The sequence below is a fragment of the Panthera onca genome, chromosome C1, assembly GCF_046562875.1.
Source record: "Panthera onca isolate mPanOnc1 chromosome C1, mPanOnc1 haplotype 2, whole genome shotgun sequence".
NCBI lineage: Eukaryota > Metazoa > Chordata > Mammalia > Carnivora > Felidae > Panthera > Panthera onca.
Window position 1 is genome coordinate 142,127,508 of NC_138346.1, and position 25,129 is coordinate 142,152,636.

The following is a 25,129-nucleotide window of genomic DNA, read 5'->3' on the forward strand; positions in this document are numbered from 1 at the left end:
TGCTTTGCTCAACCACAGAAGTGAAGGGTCGGGGTTAATAATATCAGCCAAACTTCAGATATTTTTTGTGGACCATTATGAAGATATCTGGCCTGTTCGGTTGCCTCGGATTGTTAGGGTCCAGGACAACTGCAGCAGATGGAGGAGAAGAATCGTTCCGTGGCTGCCACGTGGCCGCTGTGTGTCCAGGGTTGGTTAGACCCACTGTATCTGGTAGTCACACTATTAGGGAAGCGTCATTAGCCTGGTGTTAGACATGCAGTGACCCGGTTGTAACATTTCGAGGCAGCATGTAGTAACTATAAATGGCCGACTAATACCTGGTGCCAGTAAACCGTGATTGCACGCTGGAACTAAGATGGGGAGAGCTGTCTGGGACACACAAAGAAGGCCTCTCGGGGAGAAGTGGGTGTGCTTCAGACCTCAGGTTTCAAATCGCTGTACATGCCTCTAATAGTTTCCAGACGTATGGTGCATTTACTGAGCCCAGGAGAGGCGTAATTAAGGGTAATAGCAGCCAGCCCTGCTGTTAAGTGAGAACATGAACGGTGGAGCCCGCAGCAGCGGAGCGGGGTGCTTGGCCACAGTCAGCCTTGTCACCGCGGGGGCTCATCGCTCTGTGCGCAGGCGGCGCTGCTGTTGGCCGCGGGATCCAGCCTGTGTTAGACAAAAGCTGGCAGAACTACACCATTCTCCGGCCGGGCAGAAACACCAAAATGTGCGGATTCTGCAGACCAATTTAGGTGCTTTCCTCCAGGTTTTAGACTCCGGTCGTGTATGAGAATCCTCCAACTCGCATCCGGAAACTGTATTTGGGGATGCTGCTGCTCAAAAAGAAATGTAACAAGTGCATCCATCCTGTCCCAGTACAGTGTGTTTCTTTTCAAGCGCTGCCTTTATGTCCGTGGTGCGTTTCAACTTGTGTTCTTGACAGGTCGCTAGGATACTTGAAGTCTCCGAAGAGATGAGGAAGAACATGGGTGTGAGCTCAGGGCTGGAACTCATTACCTTGCCGTATGGCCACCAGCTGCGCCTGGACATAATTGAAAGGTGAGCAGTGCCATCCTTGCATTTCCGGCCCGTCAGAGCAGAGAGGGGCACACCACTGACCCGCCCCGGCGCCTCTCCCTTCTCCCAGAAGCCTGAGCCAGGGAATTCCTGGAGAAGCACAAAGAGAAAGCGCAGAGGAAGTCGGGGGGAACAAAGAATGCGTTCCTGTCCTTTCCCCAGGAGGGAGTGGAGGACAGAACAGATGATTGGCCCTTGCCAGCGGAAGTCACCCAGCCACCAGCCCCGGGCGGTGGCAGGCACACTGACTCCGACATCTCGCCACCTCACTGAGCTGAGGCTCCTCTGTCTCTTCTGAGTTTAAGATCACTTTAGGACCAAGTGGGAGTTTGTGGGAAAGGCTGGGAAGCACAAAGTCTGAACAGTGTCTTCTTTGAGGGATGGACAGGGGATGGTGGCACTCGGGGGCCCCCAACCTCGGAAGCATCACTCCCCTCTCTCACAAGTTCCCCAAATACCCGGGCCCTGGCTGTCCTTTAAAGCCCACCCGTGTGAACACTGGATGTTTAGAAATTAAAAAGACAGAAGGTAGCGAGGCATGTTATAAAGAGAAGCACTTAAACCTTAAACACAAGTGTAAAACAGTTGCTTAAAGAGCATGGAAAGTCATTTGATTAAATTAAGCAAGGATTAGGAAACTTTAAAGAGAGAGGAAGTGCCAGACCAGATTCCTGTATCACCACAGAAGTTGGACTTGTTGACACACAAGCAAAGACCACTGATTTCGGCAAGACTGTCTTGTTATCTTAAGCATCCTGTTTGTCCAGCCAGTTTCCTAGTTGTCATGACACACACATGGGTTGTGATGGACAACTGAGACCCCAGCTTTCCATGAGAAGAGGGCGGCCAGTGATGCTTCAGAGGCTGCAAGGCCCGAGGGCCACCATCCCCATGACATCTTTCTGTGGCAGCTGAAATGTTTTTATCTCATTACAGTAGCCACTAACCACATGGGCTATTGAGAGCCTGAAATGTAGTGACTGGGAGACACAGTATCGTATTTTACTATTTACTTTTTAACGTGTAAATAGCCCTGTGTGGCTGGTGGACATCGCATTCCTAGGATGTCAGCTCCTGAAAAGTGAACCTTGCATTTCAGGTAGCCTCGGGAATCCATACAGCTGCTCTCAAGGTTACCTGGCTAGAGAGCTGATAAAAGGACCCCCCTGCCACTGTTGCTTTGGCTTCACAGCCATGGATAGGAGACATCCAGAATGCTGAACGAAAGGCTTCTGGGAGGCAGCAGGTTAGGAAATGGTCCTTGGCTTTGTTCAGGCATCCTTGTTGTTTAATGCCTTTGGAGAATGGCAGGCCTGACTTCTGAATTTTCCTACTTCTCCTTACAGGCTTTCTTAGATTCTAGCCTCTCTCTCCAGGCATCTTCTCCCCTCCCTAGTGTCCCAGGGGCCTGCTTCTCAGTTCCACTAGCTTGTCCTCTGTTGTTGCTGGGCCAGTGGTCACCGTTTCAACGGAGACAGCTGTTTGCCATGTGATGCATCTCAGCTGAAATATCCCAGGGTTCCAGACCTTACTTTATCGGTGTTGTTAGGTATGCTGGACGTGTGCTCTGGGCCCAGGCTGAGGTCAGCAGGCTGGGGGCTTCTCCAGGTTCTTTTCTGAATTCCACTCCTGTCTCCATCTGTTTCCCCTTTCTCCTGATCGCTCCTTGCCTGGAGCCTCTCTGCCTGGCTTACTTCCTGCCCAGGGCTGACCTGGGGGATCTGCCTGCTAGAGTCTGGGGAGCGGTTTTCTTCCTTACAGTGTGTTTACTAAATAAAGGCCAAGGTTATAGCCATTTCAGAAGGTTAAATGACATCATCATCTTGTGTTTTAGAATCAAATACAAACCACCCTTGATTTTTAATTTACCACCTCACCCATTCCAGGCCTACTGAGTGGAGATGTCCTTGGTATAACATTTAGTGCCTCTTCTTGCCTCAGATCTGCCATGCTGAATTGTTCTTCCTACAGCGGTATATGCAGGAGGTTTTAGGCACATGTTGGTTGAATGAATGGATAGAATTAATTAATATGATGCCGGGTTTTAAAGATGTAGAGAACCTATCTTTTATTAAGGGCCATTTAAAACATAGGAAAAAACAGTGAATGAAAGAATCAATTGAAGGCAACATGGAAAATTAGTTACTGTTAGTTGAAAGAAACATCTGAAATCCTCAGCTCAACCTTAACACTTTACAAATGAGAAAACTCTTGACGGGGCTGCCTGGGTGGCTCGGTCAGTTGAGCGTCCGACATCGACTCAGGTCATGATCTCATGGTACGTGAATGTAAGCCCCATAGCGGGCTCCATGCTGACAGCTCAGAGCCTGGAGCCTGCTTTGGATTCTGTGTGTGTGTGTGTGTGTGTGTGTGTGTGTGTGTGTCTCTCTGCCCCTCCCACTTGCGCTATGTCTCTCTCTCAAAAATAAGTAAAAACCATTTAAAAAAAAACTTGAATAAATTCAATAAAAATATAAAAATTAAAAATATATAAAAATAAAAAAATAAAAATTTTGTTAGGATCCATTAAGACATCAGGAAGAAGAAAGAAAGAAAAAGGTAGAGAGGTAGAGACAGACAAAATGGACCAAGATACAGAGAAAGATGGGCACACAGAGACAATTGTGTTACCAACTACTGTTTAAATGTTTGAGAGAGCAGGGAAGGGGCAGAGAGAGGGAGAGAGAGAGAATCCCAAGCAGGCCCTGCACTAACAGCACAGAGCCTGATATGGGGCTTGAACCCATGAACCGTGAGATCATGACCTGAGCCAAGATCGAGTTGGATGCTTAACCAACTGAGCCACCCAGGTGCCCCATGGCACTTTAATGATTTTTACACCCCCACGCCATCTGTTTCTCACAACAAGACTTGCTCACATTTTTACAGTGAAGAGATTGAGGAGTGGACAGTCAGGGAGCAGCCTATGGTCACACTGCAAGCAAGCGCCATACACACACACACACACACACACACACACACACACTCAGAGATAGGAGAGCTCATTGCATATTTCATAACCATTAGAGAAAGTAGTAATGCTAGCCACTTGATGAATCATGCCACCCTTGGCCTAGAGCAGTGAGAGAGAGACCAACACATGTGGCCAGAGAGAAGCGTGGCTGTGGGGTGACATCCTTAGCTGTGAACTTTCAGAACAAGGTGGCCCCAGACTTTCAAAGGCATGTTGTATTTTAGTAACCAAAACTATGGATGGGGCTTCACCTCCAGCACTTGTACCACAGCCTGGAAGAAAGTTATTGGAGGCCTTTCTGGCCCAAAGCAGTCAGCTGATGTAGGGAGAGAAGGAAAGGACTGCGGTCTGTGCTGCTGCCATCGGCAGAGACTTCTCTGTGACCCCATTCATATTAGTCCCGTTGTCATCACTGTGCTTCCTGTTCTGGGTCTGTGAGCTTGACCCTGGTAGTACAGGATGAGAAAAGGGAGGATTGTTGGCAGATACACGATTTCTGTTTTATTAGGGTCTGACTTTACAGGGAAATTCCTGCTGGTCGGCTATTCAGTCTTTGTCCACATCGCCATTCACTTTCTGGCCTCTTGACCAGACACACAGACTCTCCATTCTTACTTCCTCATCCCTTTTTATGTTCCAAGACCCATATCATCTTCTTGGGTCAAGCATATTCTCTCATTTCCTGTTCCTTCCATTCCCCAGTTCAGGGGTACAGTGGAGGTGGCCAGAGCTCCCCTGAGAATGGGAGTCCCCAGTGTGTTGAGGGACCGGGTGTCTCCCTGGACCTCTCATGGCAGAAGGTACCGGGAGCCACGTGTACTTTTTAGCAGCTTCACCCCAGCAGGGTCCTCTTCATGCCCCCAGATCCAGAGCTGCACATGGCCCTGTCCTGCCCTGACTCTTGATAGTGCACTCTCTGAGGCCTAGCCCAGGCCCTGCCGCAGGCAGCCTGTGGGAGTGGTCTCGCTGTTGAAATCAGCAACCAAATTATCTGAGCTGCCAGCACAGAGCGAAGGCAGCAAAAGGCAACAAAGCTAGTCCCTTTTCTTGCTGGGTTGCATTCCTTTCCTCCTCGTCCTGTCGCCCCTGGGCCTGACCACTGATGTCCTCCCTCCCAGACACAACACGATGGCCATCGGCATCGCAGTGGACATTCTGGGCTGCACGGGCTCTTTGGAGGACCGAGCAGCCACCCTCAATAGGATCATCCAGGTGGCGGTGGAACTGAAAGACTCCATGGGGGACCTCTATTCTTTCTCGGCCATCATGAAAGCCCTGGAAATGCCACAGGTGAGGTTCCACTTGCTTCGTGTGCCCTGCAGGCCTGTGTGCACTCATTGTTCTGCAAAGTGGTCTGCAAGCCCATGCTTAGCAAATCACAGACTATTTTCGTCCATCTCAGAAGGTAAACTGAATCATACTGAAAGCAGCTTGGACTAGGGGACAACCCAAAGCAGTGTCCTAAGTGTTTCGGTTCTGTTTTTAAAAACAGTGGATGATTGTTGACTGCCCACACTTTCTCTCTGGCATGCAGTAAGAAGAGTCATCCTCAGGAGCCATCGGTGTTCCTTAAGAACCAATGAGGATGATCTGTCTGGCTAATGTGTGTTGTATAATAGAGACTGCTCTCATCTGGGTCATCAGGCATTTGGGGAGCTTCTATCTGAGAATCCCCAGAGTGGCTTGTCTCAAAGTATGTTCCTTAGGTCAGCTAAAAGAGACTTCCGTTAAAAAATTCAGATTTCTAGCTCATCTGCCAGATAACCTCCTAATTAGAGTTTCTGAAAGTGTGCATTTGCAGTTTATATGCTTTGATGGGCTGTTTTTAGGATGTGTTGAACCTGAAAGTCTGTATTTAAAATCGAACAGACCTGACAGAGGAAAGTTGTTCTGTTATCTTGATTGCCCAGATTCCCGCTTTCCCGTTTCTGTCCTGCCGAGCAAGCCCTAGGCGTTTAAAATCTCGCCCTCAGGCTCCTCTAGTCCTATATAAACCCAGTCTGTGACCAGTAACACCAAAACCACGGGGTGGGTCATTTAGCTTGGCTGTTTCATAACCACAGCTGAAAATCCACCACTGCCACTAGGGGAGACAGCTACAGTCACATGTCCTGCAAGTCAGAGCACATTTGAGCAAGGTCTAGCCATGAATTAAAGCAAGGTCACCCTAAAAACAAGCTGAACAACTTAATGCCGTCACAAGGAAATTTGGGGGGGAGTCAGTTCCTATTACAATATTCTAACAGTTTGAAAACTCTTTAGACATACTGGAATTTCATAGGCTCCATATTTAGAATAAGCAAATCTAGATGTATTTTCATGATATACTGACTCCTATAATAGGGGTTATAATTTTTCACTCACGTTGTTTCTAATTTGTATCATATTTATTTCTTCTTAGCCAAAACTGCCTGTAATTTTGGAAGGCTGAGGCAACAGACAGAGTAAGCTGAGTGTCTGTCACCCTCCAGCTCAGAGCTTTCTCTGAGAGCAGCGAAGAGGATGTTTGAGGGATCATGTGCTTGCCCTCCATGACATCACACTCAGCAATTAGGGACTTCTCCCCAAGCACCTAATATGCCTTTGCAGGTGGCTCCCTAGCCTCCAGCAGCATCAGACTCTTCCTGCTGGCATTGGTCCTCCAGGATATTCCGGACCCTGCAATGAGCTAGGGCACTGCTGGGGGAGGGAAGTGGCAGACCCAGGGAAAGCCAAGAGGAGAATCACATCCCTCCTGTGTATCATCATCCAAACCTGTCCCTATACTACAGGCTCAATGTGCCTTCTCTTTGTAGCTTCTAGTATCAAGAAAGAGCATCCAGCAGATGGGCCCAGACAAGAGACCAGGGCTGCTTTCAGAAAGGCAGATACTTCACAGGAGGGGAGAGAAGGCACATTGAGAAGGGGGTGGCCAGAGGAAGACAAGTAGTGTCTTTTCTGTCCCAGCAGACCTGTGGGTGCTGGTAGCTTCGCACCGTCCTCTGGGAAAATGCAGCTCTTAGAGGCCAAGGGAATGAATCTCCTACCAGCTATAAAACCTGGAGCAAGTTAACTATTCTCTTCTGGTTTCTGATCTGTAAAACGAGGCCAAAATACTGCCTCGCGGGGCATTGTGAGGATTAATTGAAATTCCTCAAATACCCAACACAGAGCTGGCCCTTGTCCCCCAAGTATTAGTGCCGTTCCTCTTTCTTATTTCACGTAAAAAACCTCAGATGCTTAGGCTTGCTGGTTTTATGGTATGAGTGGGGGTGGTTTGTCTCAGAGCAGTCAGAGTCAGTGGCAGGTGTTGGCCTTGACTGTTCTAAAACAAACGATAAAGGAGTAGTGGCATCATATGGTTGGGCAGTGTTCTCTGTGTCTCAAACATTATGAGTAAATTAAAATGCTGTATGTTCTGTTCGTCCATGCTTTCATCAATATAACCTCTGGACAGTTGGCAATTCCCATCAACATTTACCATGCATGTATTCTTTGACCCAGTAATTACACTTCTGGAAATTTATCCCCCAGATATTTTCACACATAGACACATTTGCAAAATCTTCACAAGGTACTTTCATAATGGAAAAAAATTTCTAAAACTCTCTGGGAGACTAAACTTTATCCATAAAGTGGAACTTCATGAAGAAGTTTAACAAAATAAGGCTGTCTGTGCTTGTTTTGTACTACTTCTATGGAAAAAAATGTGTAATGTATGCGATGCATTTTATATAAAAAAGTTGTGTATATGTGTGTGTGTAAAGACTCGTGCACACACAGAAGAAACTGAGCTGCCTCTGGATGGGCCATCAGAGCAATACAGAACAGGGTGGGATGGGGGTTAGCCTTTCTCTATACGATGCTCTCAACTGCTTTGACTTTATTTTAAAGAGAGCCTTTTCCAAAATGATCACACCTTTCTTTCTTCCAGATCACAAGATTAGAAAAAACATGGACTGCCCTCCGGCACCAATACACCCAGACCGCCATCCTCTATGAGAAACAGCTGAAGCCTTTCAGCAAAATCCTGCATGAAGGCAGAGGTGAGTGCAGAGTCAGCACAAGCAGGCGTGTGTCTGTGAGACCATTAGGTCACGTCTGCTCTGGTTTGATCAAAGCCTTGAGCCGGACATATCATGATACCCGAGTTATCTGTAGGATTGTTGATGGATCATCAAGGCTTTTTATCAGATGACAGCATCACTTCTAGAAGAACTGCAGTTGCCAAAACAGGACATGGGCTACCAGTCATCTCATTCTGTGCTTACCTTTCTTAATTGAGGTGTAATGTATGTAGCATTATATTAGTTGTAGGTGTACGATGTAGTGAGTATTTGTGTATATTGCAAAACGATCACAATCCAATCAATACCTACATCATACACAGTTATGAAATTTTTCTTTCCTGTGAGGAGAACTCTCAAGATCCACTCTCTTGGCTCCTTTCAAATGTGCAGTGCAGTGTTAACTGTAGTCACTGTGCTGTACGTTACCTCCCTATTACTTTTTTATTCTGCACCTGGGAATTTGTATCTTTTGACCCTGTCCACCCATTTTGCCCACCCATAACCCCCAGGCTCAAGCAACCATCAATCTGTTCTCTATATCCATAAGCTCAGGAACTTTTTGGGGTTTTGGGTTTCGTTTTTTTAGATTCCACATATAAGTGAGATCATAGTATTGACACATATATTACATATGTAAGATATACATATATAGCTACAGTATTGATCTTTTTCTGTGACATATTTCACTTAGCAAAATGCCCTCAAGGTCCATTCATTCATGTTGTCCCAAATGGCAGGATTTCATTTATTTTTTTTTTTTTTAAGTTTAAGACAGAAAGAGAAAGAAAGAGAGTGCATGAGCAGGGGAAGGGCAAAGAGACAGGGAGAGAGAGAATCCCAAGCAGGACTCTCACTGTCAGCACAGATTCTGACACAGGGCTCAAACCCACAAACCGTGAAATCATGACCTGAGACAAAACCAAGAGTTGGACGCTCAACTGACTGAGCCACCCAGGCATCCCTCATTTCTTATTTCTATGGTTGAATAATACTCCAGTGTGTGTGTGTGTGTGTGTGTGTGTGTGTGTGTGTGTGTGTGTATTTATAAATATGTATGTAAGTATACCCACGTTATCCATTCATCGCATCAGTGGACACTTTGGTTGTTTCCATATCTTGGCTATTGTAAATAATGTAGTGAACATGGGGTGCAGATATTTTTTTCAATATGTTTTTGTTTTCTTCAGATAAATACCCAGAAGTGGAACTGCTGGATAATATGGTAGTTCCATTTTTAATTTTTTGAGGACTCTCCATACTGTTTTCTATAGTGGCTGTATTAATTTACATGCCTGCCAACAGTGCACAAGAGTTCTCTTTTCTCCACATCCTTTCCAATATTTGTTATTTGTCTTTTTGATATACCCATTCTAACAAGTGTGAGGTGACATCTCATTGTGGTTTTGATTTGCATTTCCCTGATGATCACCTTTCCATATACCTGTTGACTATCTGTATCTCCTCTGGAAAAATGTCTATTTAGATCCTCTGCCTTTTTCATTGGTGGTTTTTTTTTCTTTCTGTTTTGCTGTTGACTTGTATAAATTCTTTATATATTTTGAATATTAACCCCTTATCAAATATGATTTCCAAATATCTTCTCCCATTCAGTAGTTTGCCTTTTCATTTTGTTGATGATTTTCTTTGTTGTGGAGAAACTTTTTAGTTTGATATAGTCCCACTTGTTTATTTTTGCTTTTGCTATCAGAAAAAAAATCATTGCCAAACTAATGTCAGGAAGCTTCTGCCTATGTTATCTTCCAGGAGTTCTATGGTTTCAGGTCTTACATTCAAGTCTTTAATCCATTTTGAGTTGATATTTGTGTATGGTGTAAGACAGTGTCTGATTTTCATTGTTACATGGGGCTCTTCAGTTTTCTCACTACCATTTATTGAAGAAACTGTCCTTTCCCATTGAACATTCTTGACTCCTTTGTCATAAATTAAGTGGCCATAAATATATGGGTTTATTTCTGGGCTCTCTATTCTGTTCCGTTGATGTAGGTGTCTGTTTTTATACTAATAAAATATTGTTTTGATTACTATAGCTTTGGAATATAGTTTGAAACCAGGAAGTATGATGCCTCCATCTTTGTTCTTTCTTAAAACTTCTTTGGCTATTTGGGGTCTTCAGTGGTTTCCCCATATTTAGGATTGTTTGCTGTATTTCTGTGAAAAATGCCAGTGGAATTTTGTAAGGATTGCACTGAATCTTAGATTGCTTTAGATAGTATGGACACCATGAACACAGAGTATCTTTCCATTTTTTTGTGTTTTCTTCAGTTCTTCCATCAGTGTCATATAGTTTTCAGTATACAGGTCTTTCAGCTCCTTAGTTAAATTTATTCCCACATATTCTTTTTCATTTAACTGTACGTGGGATTGTTTTCTTCATTTCTCTTCCTGATAGTTCATTGCTGGTGTATGGACATGCAACAGACTTTTGTATATTAATTTTGTATCGTGCAACTTTACTGAATTCCTATATTAGTTCTAACAGTTTTTGATGGAGTTTTTAATGGTTTCCATATATAATATGTCATCTGCAAATAGTGACAGTTTTACTTCTTCCTTTCCAGTTGGAATGCCTTTTATTTTTTTTCTTGCCCAGTTGCTCAGTCTAAGACATCTAATACTATGTTGAATAAAAGTGCTGAGAGTAGGTATCCTTGTCTTGCTTCTGATCTTAGGAAAAAAAGTTTTCAGCTTTTCACCATTGAGTATGATTTAGCTGTAGGTTTGTCATATATGATCTTTATTATGTAGAGGTATGTTTCTTCTATACCTACTTTGTTGGGAGTGTTTTTAATCATAAATGGATGTTGAATTTTGTCAAATGCTTTTTCTGCATCTATTGAGTTGATCATCTGATTTTTATCCTTCATTTTATTAATGTGGTGTGTCATATTGATCGGTGTGTATATGTTGACCCATACTTGCATCCCTGGAATAAATCCTACTTGATCATAGTATATGATCTTTTTTAATGTATTGTTGAATTCAGCTTGTCAGTATTTTGTTGAGGATTTTTGCATCCTTGTTCATCAGGGATATTGCCTGTAATTTCCTTTTCTTGTAGAGCCTCTGTCTGGTTTTGGTATCAAGGTAATGCTGGCCTCATAAAATGAGTTTGGAAGTATTCCCTCCTCTTCTATTTTTCAGAAGAGTTTGAGAAGGATTGGTATTCATTTATGTTTGGTAGAATTACCAGTGAAGCCATCTGGTCCTGGATTTTTGTTTGTAGGGAGATTTTTGATTATTAATTCAATCCCTTACTGGTAATAAGTTTGTTTAGATTTTCTATTTCTTCATGATTCAACCTTAGTAGGTTGTATATTGTTAGGGACATATTAATTTCTTCTAGGTTGTCCAATTTGTTGGTGTATAATTGTTCATTGTAGTCTCTTATGATCCTTTGTTTATCTGTAGTTTCCGTTGAAACTTCTCTTTCATTTCTGATTTTGTGTCATCTCCTTGGTGAGTCTTTAGCTAAAGGTTTGTCAATTTTCTTTTCAAAGAACCAGCTCTTAGGTTCATTGATACTTTCTATTGTCATTGTAGTCTCTATTTCATTCTGTTCTAATCTTTGTTTCCTTCCTTCTATTAACTTTCAGCTTTGTTCTTTTTCTAGTTTCTTGAGGTGTAAAACATGTTTGAGATTTTTTTTTTTTTGTTTCTTGAGATAGGGATTGATGAGTATGAATTCTCTTAGAACTGTTTTTGCTGCATCCCATAGATTTTGGTATGTTGTTTCTCGATTTTCATGGTATTCTTTTAGTTCCCTTTTGACCCACTGGATGTTTAATAGCATGTTGTTCAACGTCCACATATTTGTAATTTTATACCTTTCTTCATGTAATTAATTTCTGGTTTCATACCACTGTGGTCAGAAAAGATGCTTGATAGGATTACAGTCTTCTTAAGACTTGTATTGTGACTTGCCATATGATCTACCCTGGAGAATGTTCCATGTGCACTTAAGAATACGTATTCTGTTGCTTTTGGATGGAATACTCTGTATATATCTGTTAAGTCCATCAGATCTAATGTGTTGTTAAGGTAGTTATTTCCTTACTGATTTTCTATCTGGATATCTGTCCAGTAAGTGGGGTATTAAAGTCTTCTATTGTGGTGTTGTCTGTTTCTTCCTTTAGGTCTGTTAATATTTGCTTTATACATTTAGGTGCTTCTATGTTGGGTACATAAATATTTTCAAATGTTATATCCTCTTATCAGATTGATCTCTTTACCATTATGTAATGCTCTTTTTTGTTTGTTATTACAGTCTTCATTTTAATGCCTATTTGGTATAAGTATAGCTCCTCAAGCTTTGTTTTGGTTTCCACTTGCATGATTATCTTTTTCCATCTCTTCAACTTTCAGTCTGTATGTGTACCTATATCTGAAGTGAGTCTTTTGTAGGAAGCATAAGGATGGGTCTTTTTTTTTTTTTTTTTTATCCATTCAGTCACTGTATGTCTTGAAAATTTAGTCCATTTACATTTAATTATTGATTGGTATACTTTTTGCCATTTTTCATTGTTTTCATTCATTACTTGCTTTCATTATTTTCTGTTTTATCATTCCTCTCTGCCCCTTTCTTGTTCACCTCATTAGTGACTTGATGATTTTCTTTAGTGATATGCATGGATTCCTTTCTCCTTATCTTTTGTGTGTCTACTGTAGGTTTATGCTTCCTGGTTACCTTGAGGCTTACGTTTAACAATTTATAACAGTCTACTGTTGAAGTTGATACCAACTTAAGTTTGAATGCATTCTAAATCTCTACATTTTTACCTCCCACACGTTTTGTTTTCATATTATACATCTTTTTACCACTTCTGTCTTTTAACCTTCATACTAGCTTTATTAGTGATTAATCCATCTTTACTATTTACTTTTATCAGTGAGATTTGTACTTCTATATGTTTTGTTAATAATTAACACCCTTTCTTTTCAGCTTACAGAAGTCCCTTTAACATTTCTTGTACAGCCAGTTTAGTAGTGATGAACCCCTTTATCTTTTGTCTAGAAATCTCTTTCTTTCCCTTTCAATTCTGAATGATAGCTTTGCCAGATAGATTATACTTGGGTTGGAAGTTTTTTTTTTCTTTTAGCACTTTGAATATATTGTGTGAGTCCCTTCTGGCTTCTAAAGTTTCTGCTGAAAAGTCTGCTGATAGACTCTTATGGTAGTTCCCTTGTACATTACACGTTTTTCTCTTACTGCTTTTTAGATTTTTTCCTTTTCATTAACTTTTGACAATTTAATTGGGTGGGTCTTATTTGTAACTCTCTGGGCTTTCCTAGATCTGGATGTCTATTTCCTTCTCCAAGTTAGGGAAGTTTTCAGCCATTATTTCATCAAGTAAGTTTTCTGCCCCTTTCTCTTTTTTTCTAGGACTCCTATAATGCAAATGTTAGTTTAAGGGAGTTATGGAATGTCATCAAGAAGACTATATTCACGTTTTTCTTTTTTTTTTTTTTTCTGTTTGCTGCTCTGATTGTATGAGTTCCATTGTCTTGTCTTTGAGTTCACTACTGCTTCCTTCTGCTCCATCTATTCTGTTGAAACCCTCTCATGTAATTTTCAGTTTTCTTCAGCTCTGTGACTTCTGTTTGGTACTTATATTTTCTATCTCTTGACGTCCTCACTGTGTTTATTCTTGACCCAAATCCAGTGAGCATCTTTATGACCACTATTTTGAACTCTTTATCAGGTAAATTACTTATCACCATTTCATTAAGGTTTCTTCTGTGTTTTGTTCTTTCATTTGGAACATATTCCTGTTTCTTCAAACAGCCACCTCTCTCAGGCTTGAAGAAGTGGCCTCATGTAGGAGATGAACCTTATCATTCAACCCGGACCTAGTTCTTGGTTGTCTAACCTTTGTGTTTGTCCAAGCAGTCTTTTTTCTATATTTCATGGCTCCCAGTAGTTGCGGATATGTCAAGACCTGTCAGTGTCCCAAAGTGGAGGGTCTCAGCACCTAGATTCAGTCAGTTGGAAGCCAGACCCTCAGGCATCAGTTTTTTAAATTATGCAAATATACATAATCCTGTGGGAATGCAAGCATAAGCCCCACTGTCCACCAGAGCCAGGTAATCTGGAGGTGTCTCCTGGGTGACAGTTGCAAAAAAAGGGCTTCAGAGAAATGTATTAGCTAGCTCCCTTCTGAGAGGTATCAGGAAGCTATAGCAAGGCAGAAGGAGAGTGCAAAGATAGTGTCCACAACCCTACATTATCTGGGAGCATCTCTGTAGGCCCCAATTGTGTGCCAAACATGAAGCCCACCCCTCGGGCCAAAGCTCCAGGACAAGCAAATAGGCTTCTTTCCCAGAAAGACTGGGGATGTGTCTCAGTCGGCTGTCTGTGCTGTGCCTTAGGGGTGCCTGTCTCTCCGGTTGTTACAGTTGTGAGACACAGAATCACAAGTCCCTCTGGCCTTCAGAGCCAAGTGGTCAGGGATGTATCATGAGGAACAGCCACAAAAATGGAGACACCAGATGTATGTAAAATCTCCCCTCTGGAGATACTGGCACTCTGGAATTTGGCAGAGGGAGAGCATATAGATGGTGCCCACAGGAAGCAAGAAAAAATGATGGCACCTGCCGGCTAGAACAAGGCAGAGGAAGAACGTGAAGATGGTGCCTGCCAGCCAGTGGATCCCTGGCTGTGTGCTAAATTAATGCCTGCTCCTCCGACCAACTCTTCAAGATTAGCAAATGAGCCCCTCTTAATTGGCTAACTCCATGGTGAGCCGTGGGGCAGGTGAGTCTGAGCACACAAGCCCTTTAAGAGCTCTTTCTCAGATTGTCTCAGACTTGTGGGTCTTGCGGATGTATGCAGGGTTGATTTTCAAAGCTAGATGTTTTGGGGGCTTGTCTCTTTGGTGCAGGTCTTAAACGCAGGGAGGCTGCAAGTTTTGAGTTCTCTCCCAATTGTGGGTTGCTGTGCCAGGGTTGGGGTTTATGACAAGACTGGGTCCTGACCTCTCCTACCTGCTTCAATGTGGACCACGTTTTGTTCACCTGATATGTAGGAGTTGCTCAGTTTTTAGTTTTTTTCCAGAGGAATTTCCATATTTACCTGCAGAGTTGGGTGTGTCCACTGGGGGGAGGTAAGCACAGGCTCCTCCTACGTCACCATCTTGAATTGGAACTGTCTTTGCTTAACTTGGAAAAAAGAATACAACATAGAAAACTTTACCCTGTTTTTCAGAGTCTACGTGTGTTCCCCCCAACAAAATATCAGTCCCACTATTGATGCCTCTTGTGACCTTAATGGAGCGCCAGGAGGTCACTTTTGAAGGAACTGACATGTGGGAAAAAAATGACGAAAGCTGTGAGATTATGCTGAACCACTTGGCAACAGCCCGTCTCATGGCAGAGGCTGCAGACAGCTACCGGATGAACGCCGAGAGGATCTTGGAAGGTAAGAGCTATGTTCTATAGGCCACTGTCTACTCTGCAGAGTGATTAGAATGAAGGAACTTTGAAAAAGCATGGATGGTCTCAGGAAAAGACCAAATAGGAAAGATTAAGGCATGAAATTCCATTTCTTACGATGAATCCTTACTTTCTCTTAATCTCTAAGTGACTTGAGAGTCCTGTTTATCCTTTTTTATGTGTTTGTGTCAGTGGCATAGAATAAGCTGAGAGAAAGGGTCAACAAGGAATTGGTCAGCCTACCTACCATTAGAACTCCTGATCAGAGCTATTTGAAGATGTGATGGGCCAATATGGGGAGTTAGACTTCTGTGTGACTTCATTTATCTTCATTCCTGTTTCTTCCCAGTCACACTGGGAGGTGAGCTCCCCTGCTTTTAGCATCAGAGGGTCCAACACAGGTAAAGGCACTGCAGAGACAGCGTGGAGAGAAATATAAACCACCAATACTTAGGTCTGGATTCATGTAAAGTGTGCCTTAAGTAATGACCACTTAGACTGAAGGAGGTGGATGGAGGTGGGAAGGCCTTCCCTGTAGGACTGCAGCTGAGAAAGAGTCTGTTAAGGGTTTTAAACATGGGAGAGTGTCATGACATGGTCAGATTTATTTTAAATTTTGCATCTGTGTGTGGGAGGCTGGAGGGCTGAAGGCTTGTAGGCAAAAAGACCATTTAGGAAGCAGGTACGAGAAAGAAGGCTTTACTCAAGGTGGTTATCAGGAATGACTATTTTCTCTTCTTCACTGTATTTCTGAAATTCCTCAAGGGCCCAAAGTTATATCCACAAAGTTAAGAAAAAATTATATAGGGCAGGAGAGGCCTATTTATTTCACCATAAAGCAAAATTGTTGCTTCAGAACCAGAATTTGGGTCTAAACAATTTATACTGTATCTGCTGTAGGTTTAAGAACTACATACCTGTTTCAAGTTTTTCCTCAGAAAGTTCTCCACAGTTGGCAGTGTAGGATTCAAAAAATAAAAGCACATAATTCAATTCACCAGATATTAGAGTGCCTATTTATACAAGGGTAATAACTATACTACCCTAGATGTTGCCTAAGCCAATATATTAGAATGGGTTTTGAGAAAAGCACTTTAAGCTGCTCTATAGCAAATCACTTTAAAGGTATCTAATGGTATTTCTCAGTTAATCCTGCTACAGGTTTACATAGCAAGTTCCCATTGCTGGAAGTAACTATGAACCCAGTAGGAGCAGAGATCTGTTCAACTAACAAATACCCAGCCCAAGGCAGGGACTCAAAGCATGTTAACTGAATGAATGGAAGTCGTCATCTGGCCTCCAGGATGTTATCTGTCAAAGATATTCTGGCTTCACATGGAAGGATGGACAAAGAAGGCTTCTATTCTTAACCACAAAGATCCTATAAATCTAGATGGTAGAGATATATTTAAGGACAGAGCAGATTAAGCCATAAGTAATCAAAGATGAGAACCACAGCCTGTCTGACTCTTTGGCTGTTGGTCTCTTCTTCACTAATAGAGTTGACTGAATATTCTTGGCTTTAAGTAGAGCAGATCTTCTCTTATGAAACAGAGGGAGAGAGTCAAGAAACAGATCCACACATATGTCTGTCAATATATTTTTGAGAAAGGTGCCAATGAAATTCATTGGATTTAGTCTTTCAACAAATGGTGCTGGAACTATTGGATATGATATGCAAAAGAAAAAATGAATCATCTTTACTGCATACCATATACATTAATTAATCCAAAATGGATCATAGACCCAAATTAAGAGCTAAAGTATAAAGCTCCTATAAGATGACATAGGGAAAATTCACTGTGGCCTTGGATTAGCAAAGCTATTTTAGGACCCAAAAAGCCTGAACCACACCAAAAAATGCTGATGAATCAAAATTCTAAATTTTGCTCTTCAGAAGATACCATTAAGAGAGTAAAAAGGCAAGCCACAGACTATAAGAAGATATTTGCTAAACATTTATCCAATTAAGGATTTATATCTAGACTGTATAAAGTACTCTTAGAATTCATTAAGAAGACAAACAAGATTTGAAAAGACGCTACACCTGAGCAGATCTTCAAATGACAAATAACTACATACAAAGATGTTCAAAGCATTAGTCATTAGGGAAATATAAATTTAAACCACAGTGAGATAATACACACTGTCTAGAATGGTTACAATTTAAAAAGAATGATAATACTAAGATTTGGCAGCTTGTGGAGAAGCTGGGAATATAAAATGGTACAACCATTTTGGAAAAGAGTTTGACAGTTTCTCTAAAATAAACATAGATTTACCATATGCCCCAGTAATTCCTCTACTAGAGAAAACACATGTCCGCGCAAAGACTTATATACAAATGTTTACAACAGTATTCATAACAGCCAGAAACTGGAAACAGTCCGAATCTATCAGTTGGTAAATGGATAAACAAAACGTGGAATGTCTGTATAACTGAATACTACTCAGCAGTGAAAAGGAATGAATTGATAACAGGCAACAACATGGAATACTCTCAAAAACATGATGCAAAATAAACCAGACCTAAAGGCCACATTGTAGGTTTCCATTTCTATCAAATCTGTAGGTGAAACAATAGCAACAGAAAGCAAAGAGGCACTAGGTAACTTCTGAGGGTGACAGAAATATTCTAAAAGTGGTGGGGATGGTTCTACAACTTGTACAGGGTATTCTAAATCAAACTGTGCAGAATCATGACACGTAAACTGTACATCAAGAAAGCTGTAAAAACAGAACAAGGTACTTTAAACACTTTCCCACAGTGGCTTCTGCACACCAATTTTATTCTGTCCTGTTTTAGTGAGTCTCCTTGGTATCCCTTCTCTGAAAGTGCTCAGGTCCTTGACCCATGGGGCTCTGCCCTTCCCTTATGGAAAACAGAGCCTGGATTTTTCCTTGGGGCTCTTCTTAAAGTTCTGATACAAGATGAAGTTTATTTTGATCCTACCTACCTTATGCAAGTAGTCAGTCTTTCAGTCTGTATTCGAAAACTGAATTAACTGTTCTCTTTTTATATTAGGTTTTCAACCAGATGAAGAAATGAGTGAAATCTTCAAGACTGAATTTCAAATGCGATTGCTATGGGGCAGCAAAGGTGCACAAGTCAATCAGACAGAAAGATATGAGAAATTCAACCAGATTTTAACTGCCCTCTCACGTAAATTGGAACCTCCTCCAGTAAAGCAGGCAGAGCTTTGATAACTCTCGAGAATACCTTAGGATATTATTTCAAGCTTCTCCAGTTTCTTCTTTGGGAAGGCTTATTGTTTGATAAAGTAACAATGTGCAAATCTGACAGTATACAAGCTTTTAGTATCCACAGGATATTAAACATGTAAATTGCACAGAGTACACTTATTTATGAATTGTTTAAAATTACTACTGATTTTAAAATGAAGATAATTTATTATGAAGGTAACTATTGCTAATGTTGATCAGCAAATTTAAGAGAAGATCTGGCTATGTTGGCTGGTTGCTTTCTATTACTGAGGCGTTTGACCATTTTAAATTTCTTGTCAGATAAGTGTAAATAGAACAGAGTTTAAAAGCATGAAACATTTCAGAAGGTATCAGTTGTATGATATTCTTTAAATATGAGAAATGTAAATAGTCAAATGAAAATATATCTTTTTGTGAAACAATTGTATCTAGTCTCTTTAATAAACAACTCATCAGCATAGAATAATCTTATCTCCTACCTTCTTCCCTAGAGACTATATCCTAATAAACCAAAATTAATGAACGTGGGATGGAGAATTTAAGGTTCGGCCTGGGAGACAGAGTGAATAGTTATATAGGGTAGACCTGTGGTGTTTGCTAGCAGTTGACTTTGGTCAGGTTAACCTCCTCACATCCTGTGTGCAACACAGCACCTGATATAAAGTAGGTACCCAGATGTTAGTATATTTCATGACATCAATGCATTTGAAACTAATGGGACTGTGAGCTTCCAGTCCCAGATGGCAACACAGGAAGACCCTGAACTCACCTCTTCCACAGATACACCAAATTTACACCTATTTATAGAGCAATTCCTCCTAAAGAACTGAGAGCTGACTGAACAGCTTCTGCTCAACAAGAGGTAGAAACCACACAGAGAACAGCAAGAGGGATGGTGACACAGTAACAAAGGGGACCCCCCCCCCCCCCACACACACACCCAAAGCTGCGAACTGCAGTGAAGAAGGATGGTACTGAAAAACCGTGAGCAGATTCGTTTGCCCTGGGGCACAGGAAAAAAAAAATGCCATGGTTTAAAAGGGCTACTAGAACATGAACTAGCCCTAGCACTCTGCCAAATAGTTGGGGAGCTGCTGGAACTCTCTGGGTCAGAGAGACTAATGAGCACCATTGTTTCCCTTTCACCTTAACAGTGCAGATAGGAACATGGTCCTGGCACCATAGCCGGCCTGCCACCTTGGTGAGCCCCAGGCCCCTAGCCCACAGCAGCCCCAGATGCCCTGGGGTGGGGAAAAAAAAAAAAAGCCATAGTTTAAAAGAGCAACTAGAGGGGCGCCTAGGTGGCTCAGTTAAGCATCCAACTTTGGCTCAGAGCAAACTCAACGTGGTTCAATGAGTTCGGGACCCGAGTCTGGCTCTGTGCTAACAGTTCCAGAAGGAAAGAAAGTGGGGTGGGGAGGAAGCAATTCATCTAGAAGAAAGGGTGGAGACTTAAAGACTGTCAAGCAGAGAAACTGGTAGGCTTTTAGGTATATTAAAACAACAGTGTCTACCATGTGAGGTTGAAAAGTTAATTAAAACAACATAAGCCAGGAATGGGGACATTCGTTACTAGAGTTCTGATCAAGTGTTATTCTTCTCATCGGTAGAAGAATTAAACATACTGATTAGCTTTAAGTATATAGAATGTCAAGGGTAAATGCTATTAAGAAAAATTAGGGTCAAAGTTTCAAACAGTGGAAGAAAAAATGGAGAAAATAAAAAAATATATATGTAAAGAGACAGTAAAGTGAGATGAATAGCAGGCACAAAAATGACAGAAATAGGTCCAAATTTATCAATAATCATTACAAACATAAATACACTGAACCTGCCAGTTAAAAGAGCATTCTAGATTTAACACAAAACCACCTTATACTCTAAGAAACATAAAGCATAAAAATACATAAAAAAGTAAAGTGTGTTAGAAAAGGTCAGGATAATTATAAGAGAACAGGGTGTGATCAGGAGGACACACTGGGAGTCTGGAGTGCTGGTAATGACCCAAGTGTTGACTTTCTAGTAACTTAAGCTTACATTTAAGTTTTATGCATTTCTCTGAACGTATACTTTATAACAAGGTATTAAAACATTTGCAAAAAAAATGTGATACCTAGGAATGGTTTTAACAAAAGATGTACAAGAATTTGGTGAAAAAAATTTTTAACTTTAAACATCTGAAGAAAAGTAAATGAACGGGAGCATCATGTTCCTAGATTTCAAAATTTGGTATCAGAGATACTAGTTCTTAAAATGACCTGTAAGCTCAATGCAATCCCAAAATCCAACAGGATTTTTCAAGCTTGATAAGGTTTTCCTAAAATTTACATGGCTAGAAGTAGTCAACACCATCCTAGGAAGTTAAGATGGAGGGAGGGGGGAATCTGTTCTACTAGATCTAAAAGCTGATTATTAAGCTACAGTAATTAAATTGTCATTGGAAATTTGATAAATGACAGAACTTTGGCAATCAGTGAGGGAAAGGATGACTTTTTAAATAATTCTTGGACAACTGGTTAAGCAAATGAAAGGGAAGAAAACAGCCCCTTGCCTCCTATCATACACCAAAATAACATACATGCGAAAGGCAAAACTATAACACATTTAGAAGGAAATCTAGAATATCCTTTTTACTTTGAATCAAGGATGAATTTCTTAAACTAGACAGAAAACATTAAATATAAAAGATTGGTCAATCTACATTAAAACAGACTTCTACTCATCAAAAGAGGTCATAAATTGAAAGAACAAAGAGATGTTACTAAAAAGACATGAAATTAACCAAAGATTAGTATGGTAGGCAGCCTCCAACAATGGTCACTGACCGTCCCTGCAGCCTGGTGTTCACACCCTTCTGTTGTCCCCTCCTACACTGTACCAGGTTTGCTCTGCATTACCAAGTACATGGGGCAGAAGTAATGCTGTATCATGTCTGAGATTAGGTTACAAAAACTACAGCTTCTGTCTTTTTCTCTTGGATCCCTGAGGCAAGCAAGATGCCATGTTCTGAGCATCCCTATGAAGAAATCCACACGGCAAGGTCCTGAGGCTGGCCAACAATCATGTGACTGACACCTTGACTGCAGCCTCCTGAGAAACTAAGCCAGTTTTATTATGCTACACAGCAAAATAACTAATTAGCATCCTTAATACATAAAGAATTCCCATGAATAGATATGGAAAGATAACCAGAAAAAAATGGGCAAAAGATAAAAACAGGCTTTTCACAGAAAATGCAAAGTATGTTTAACTTCATCAATAAACAAGGAAAAGCAAATTAAAGATACATACCATTTTCATCTGTCGAAATGACAAAAATTGGCCAGGATATGGAGCCTAAGTAACCTTGATATACAAGTTGTAGGTATGTAGAACTGTTATAATCACTGTGAAGGAAAAATGTGGCATTTTTTTTTTTTTAAACTGAAGATAAATATAACGCATAAACTAGCAATACAGAACTCTTGTATCTGTAAACATGCATAGAATGTGCACAGCAGCATTGTTTATGCAAGCAAAATTCAGGACATAGCCCAATTGTCCATCAAGAGGATGGATAAATTGTGTATTTATATAATGGAATACTATACACACTAAAATGAATTATACACACTAAAATGAACTATGCATAAACATGGATAAATCTTAGAGCTCTGAGTGAAAAACCAAGTCTCAGAAGATACAATATTCAAAATATTTAAATCTTAATATATAATTCATATATGAATCAACAATAGATGTCAATGTGTAAATCAAGAAAATAAACCCTTTATTTTTTTTAATGTTTACTTATTTTTGAGAAAGAGACAGAGCGCAAGCAGGGGAGGGTCAGTGAAAGAGGGAGACACAAGATCTGAAGCAGGCTCCAGGCCCCGAAATGTCAGCAGAGCCTGACATGGGGCTCAAACTCCCCAACCATAAGATCGTGACCTGAGCCGAAGTCGGATGTGTAACCTATTGAGCCACCCAGGGGACCCAACCCTTGTATTCTTTAAATAAACCAACTACACAATAAAACTTTATCAAGTGATGAAAGTAGCACAAATCATTCAGCAATCACTAATAATTTCCAAATCACTTGTTTCAACAGGTGGGTTGGTAGAATTTTTTTGACATGGCTCCCACCAGCTAAATGATACCCTCATATGCGGATGCAAACTCTTCCAAGGACTTAGCCCATTCAATTGGTAGTCATTAACGAATATGCTGTTTGGCACCTGAAGAGAAGGGACATGCAGCTGATCCCCATCTTAACAGACAGGATAGTACCACCTGGGCGCTGGCTATATGCCAAGAGCTAGTGGCAGGTGCTCCCAACTAGAGATAAAGGGTGAGAAGACGGGGCTAATTGGGTGGGGACTGATGATCTTGGTTGCCGGAACTGGAAACTTGTGTTTCTGTCTCATTTCATACCCAAAACTGCCCCCAGCCCCTGCATTGGCCAACCAAGAAACAATGACTGGTTGGATGAGCAGCTTGGTTAGGTCAAGAAGGGTGAACTTGTAGAGATGGGGAGGGCAAACAACATGATACTCCTGTCTGGAGATCAGCCAAGGGAAGAGAGGGAAGAAAAGAGCAGTTGTGTTATCACTTGCTTTAGAGCATACTCTTCTGGGTAGGAGAATTGTGGAAGAGTCACTAGCCTCATGCCTCTTCAGTGCACACGACAGGCCACTCTCCACCACAGAACAAGTTGCCAAAATGTTAAAAAAAAAAAAAAAAAAAAAAAACAAACTAAAGGGCCATTACTGCACCACAAGGGGCTATGTCCCTAAACACCTGTGCCTGCCTGCCACACTCCCTTCCAATCTTCCCAGCTGCTACCAGAGCTTAGACACATGTTGCCCTTCAGCAGGATGAGGCATTTCTCTGGGAGGATGAACAGACGAGATCCTCTTTAGATTGGTTGCCCAGGTTCCTCTTCCCACTCAAGGGCTTACAAAATCAGATAAGATTCCCCAACACTTGAAATAATAGTAAATCTACTGTAAGTCCTTCAGCTTTGTCCCCAGTGCTCAAACCAGAAATGCATCACAAAGTATCACGTGTGGTTTTTGAGATAAACCTCCATGTACTGGAACTTATATTCGTTATACTTTATGCAAAAACATGGAAAGCTAATCACGTTTTGGAAAAAATACGCTTGTGGTAAAACTAAGAAAAACAAAGAAATTCAGGATAGTGGTTATCCTTGAAGGAGAGGAAGAGGAATTTTCTATTTAAGTTGGGTGGCAGATTTACATTTATTATGTATGGTTCATACATATCTTCCACAAGAAGTTTTCCTCGGGGTTGATATTCTGGGTTTACCAAGTCAGCTTTATTGTGAGCTCCCATTTTCTACAATAATGCTATCACCACCTTACAAGAATGAGTAAGAAATTCTGTCAAATGCTGAAACTGTGCTGGAGTCAAGACATTTATGTCTGTTGAGTTTCCCAGTTGTATCTAAAGAAAGGAATGAGGTTAATTTGATGTGGCCTGTTCTCAGCTTAGGATCTAGGTCAGTTGTCCATCACATTTTCTCTTAAATGCTGACAAAATTGTCAAGTACTTTTAAGAGTTGTCAAACTTTTCAGAACTTACTCCTCACCTGTATTTTTCCATCTCTAATCTTTTGGCACCTCTTCTATTTTCTGTAGTTTCTTACTCACAGTAACTATACTCAGGAATGCATTTGACCCCAGGTATATGATGAGCTCATTGAAATAGGTTTGGTGTTTCTTTAGATTTTTTTGTCTAAACTAATAGCTTCTCACAAAGAAAATCTATCCTTTTCAACAAGTCTGGAGATCATTTTCCTCTTGAGATTGTTACAGGGATGTTATCTTTCCCTAGCAAGTTGGATTTGACTTCCCTGATCTCAGTTCAGATAGCAAAAGCCCTTTTCATTGTTTTGAGTTTTTGTTACTGACACTGTTTTCCTGCCACTTCCAAGCTTGGCATAGATCTCTATTAATCACAACAACAGAGACCCCTCCTTGTTCAGGATTAACCCTGAGTTTTATTCTCTTTTGGGGTTTCTAGAAGTTAACAGTCATAGCTTCATATTTGCCCCTTTAAAAAGCTGAATCTTCTGCAATTAAGATTACCTAAAACAACAGATGTGACACTAACTGTAGCAAACGATACCTTCCCATGTTTTGAAATGCCAGGAAGACCAGGTGCTCTCTGACCAGGAATTCAAGCAGAAGCACAGTAAATGCTGTCCAGCCTGTGGGCAGACTGAGGTATGTGGCGTAGGGTCACTTCTTATGGACGCAGAGGAGAAGACAGTTTAAAAGGAAAGTTTGTGCAACACAGCTACAGTAGAATAAAGATAAAAAAAGTTCAAATTACCACACTCAATTTAAATTTACTCTAA

The 25,129-nt window shown here is 41.1% G+C and overlaps 2 protein-coding genes across 7 annotated transcripts in view; one reads left to right on the forward strand and one right to left on the reverse strand.

The window, feature by feature from the left end:
* BCAR3 (BCAR3 adaptor protein, NSP family member) overlaps positions 1–19,188 on the forward strand; it is a 114,501-nt gene extending 95,313 nt beyond the window's left edge. For all 5 annotated transcript variants that reach the window (XM_060623799.2, XM_060623795.2, XM_060623796.3 and 2 more), the window contains 5 exons: positions 935–1,050; positions 5,161–5,332; positions 7,956–8,067; positions 15,314–15,526; positions 18,566–19,188. In XM_060623799.2, the coding sequence (XP_060479782.1) occupies positions 935–1,050; positions 5,161–5,332; positions 7,956–8,067; positions 15,314–15,526; positions 18,566–18,744 (792 nt within the window). In that variant the 3' untranslated portion in view covers positions 18,745–19,188. The remainder of the gene's footprint in view (positions 1–934; positions 1,051–5,160; positions 5,333–7,955; positions 8,068–15,313; positions 15,527–18,565) is intronic.
* Positions 19,189–24,780: 5,592 nt separating this feature from the next.
* Positions 24,781–25,129, reverse strand: part of FNBP1L (formin binding protein 1 like) — a 122,699-nt gene continuing 122,350 nt past the window's right edge. The window contains exon 17 of one of the 2 annotated variants that reach the window (XM_060623390.2): positions 24,781–25,068. In XM_060623390.2, the coding sequence (XP_060479373.1) occupies positions 25,043–25,068 (26 nt within the window). In that variant the 3' untranslated portion in view covers positions 24,781–25,042. The remainder of the gene's footprint in view (positions 25,069–25,129) is intronic. The other variant, XM_060623392.2, reaches the window with a different exon arrangement.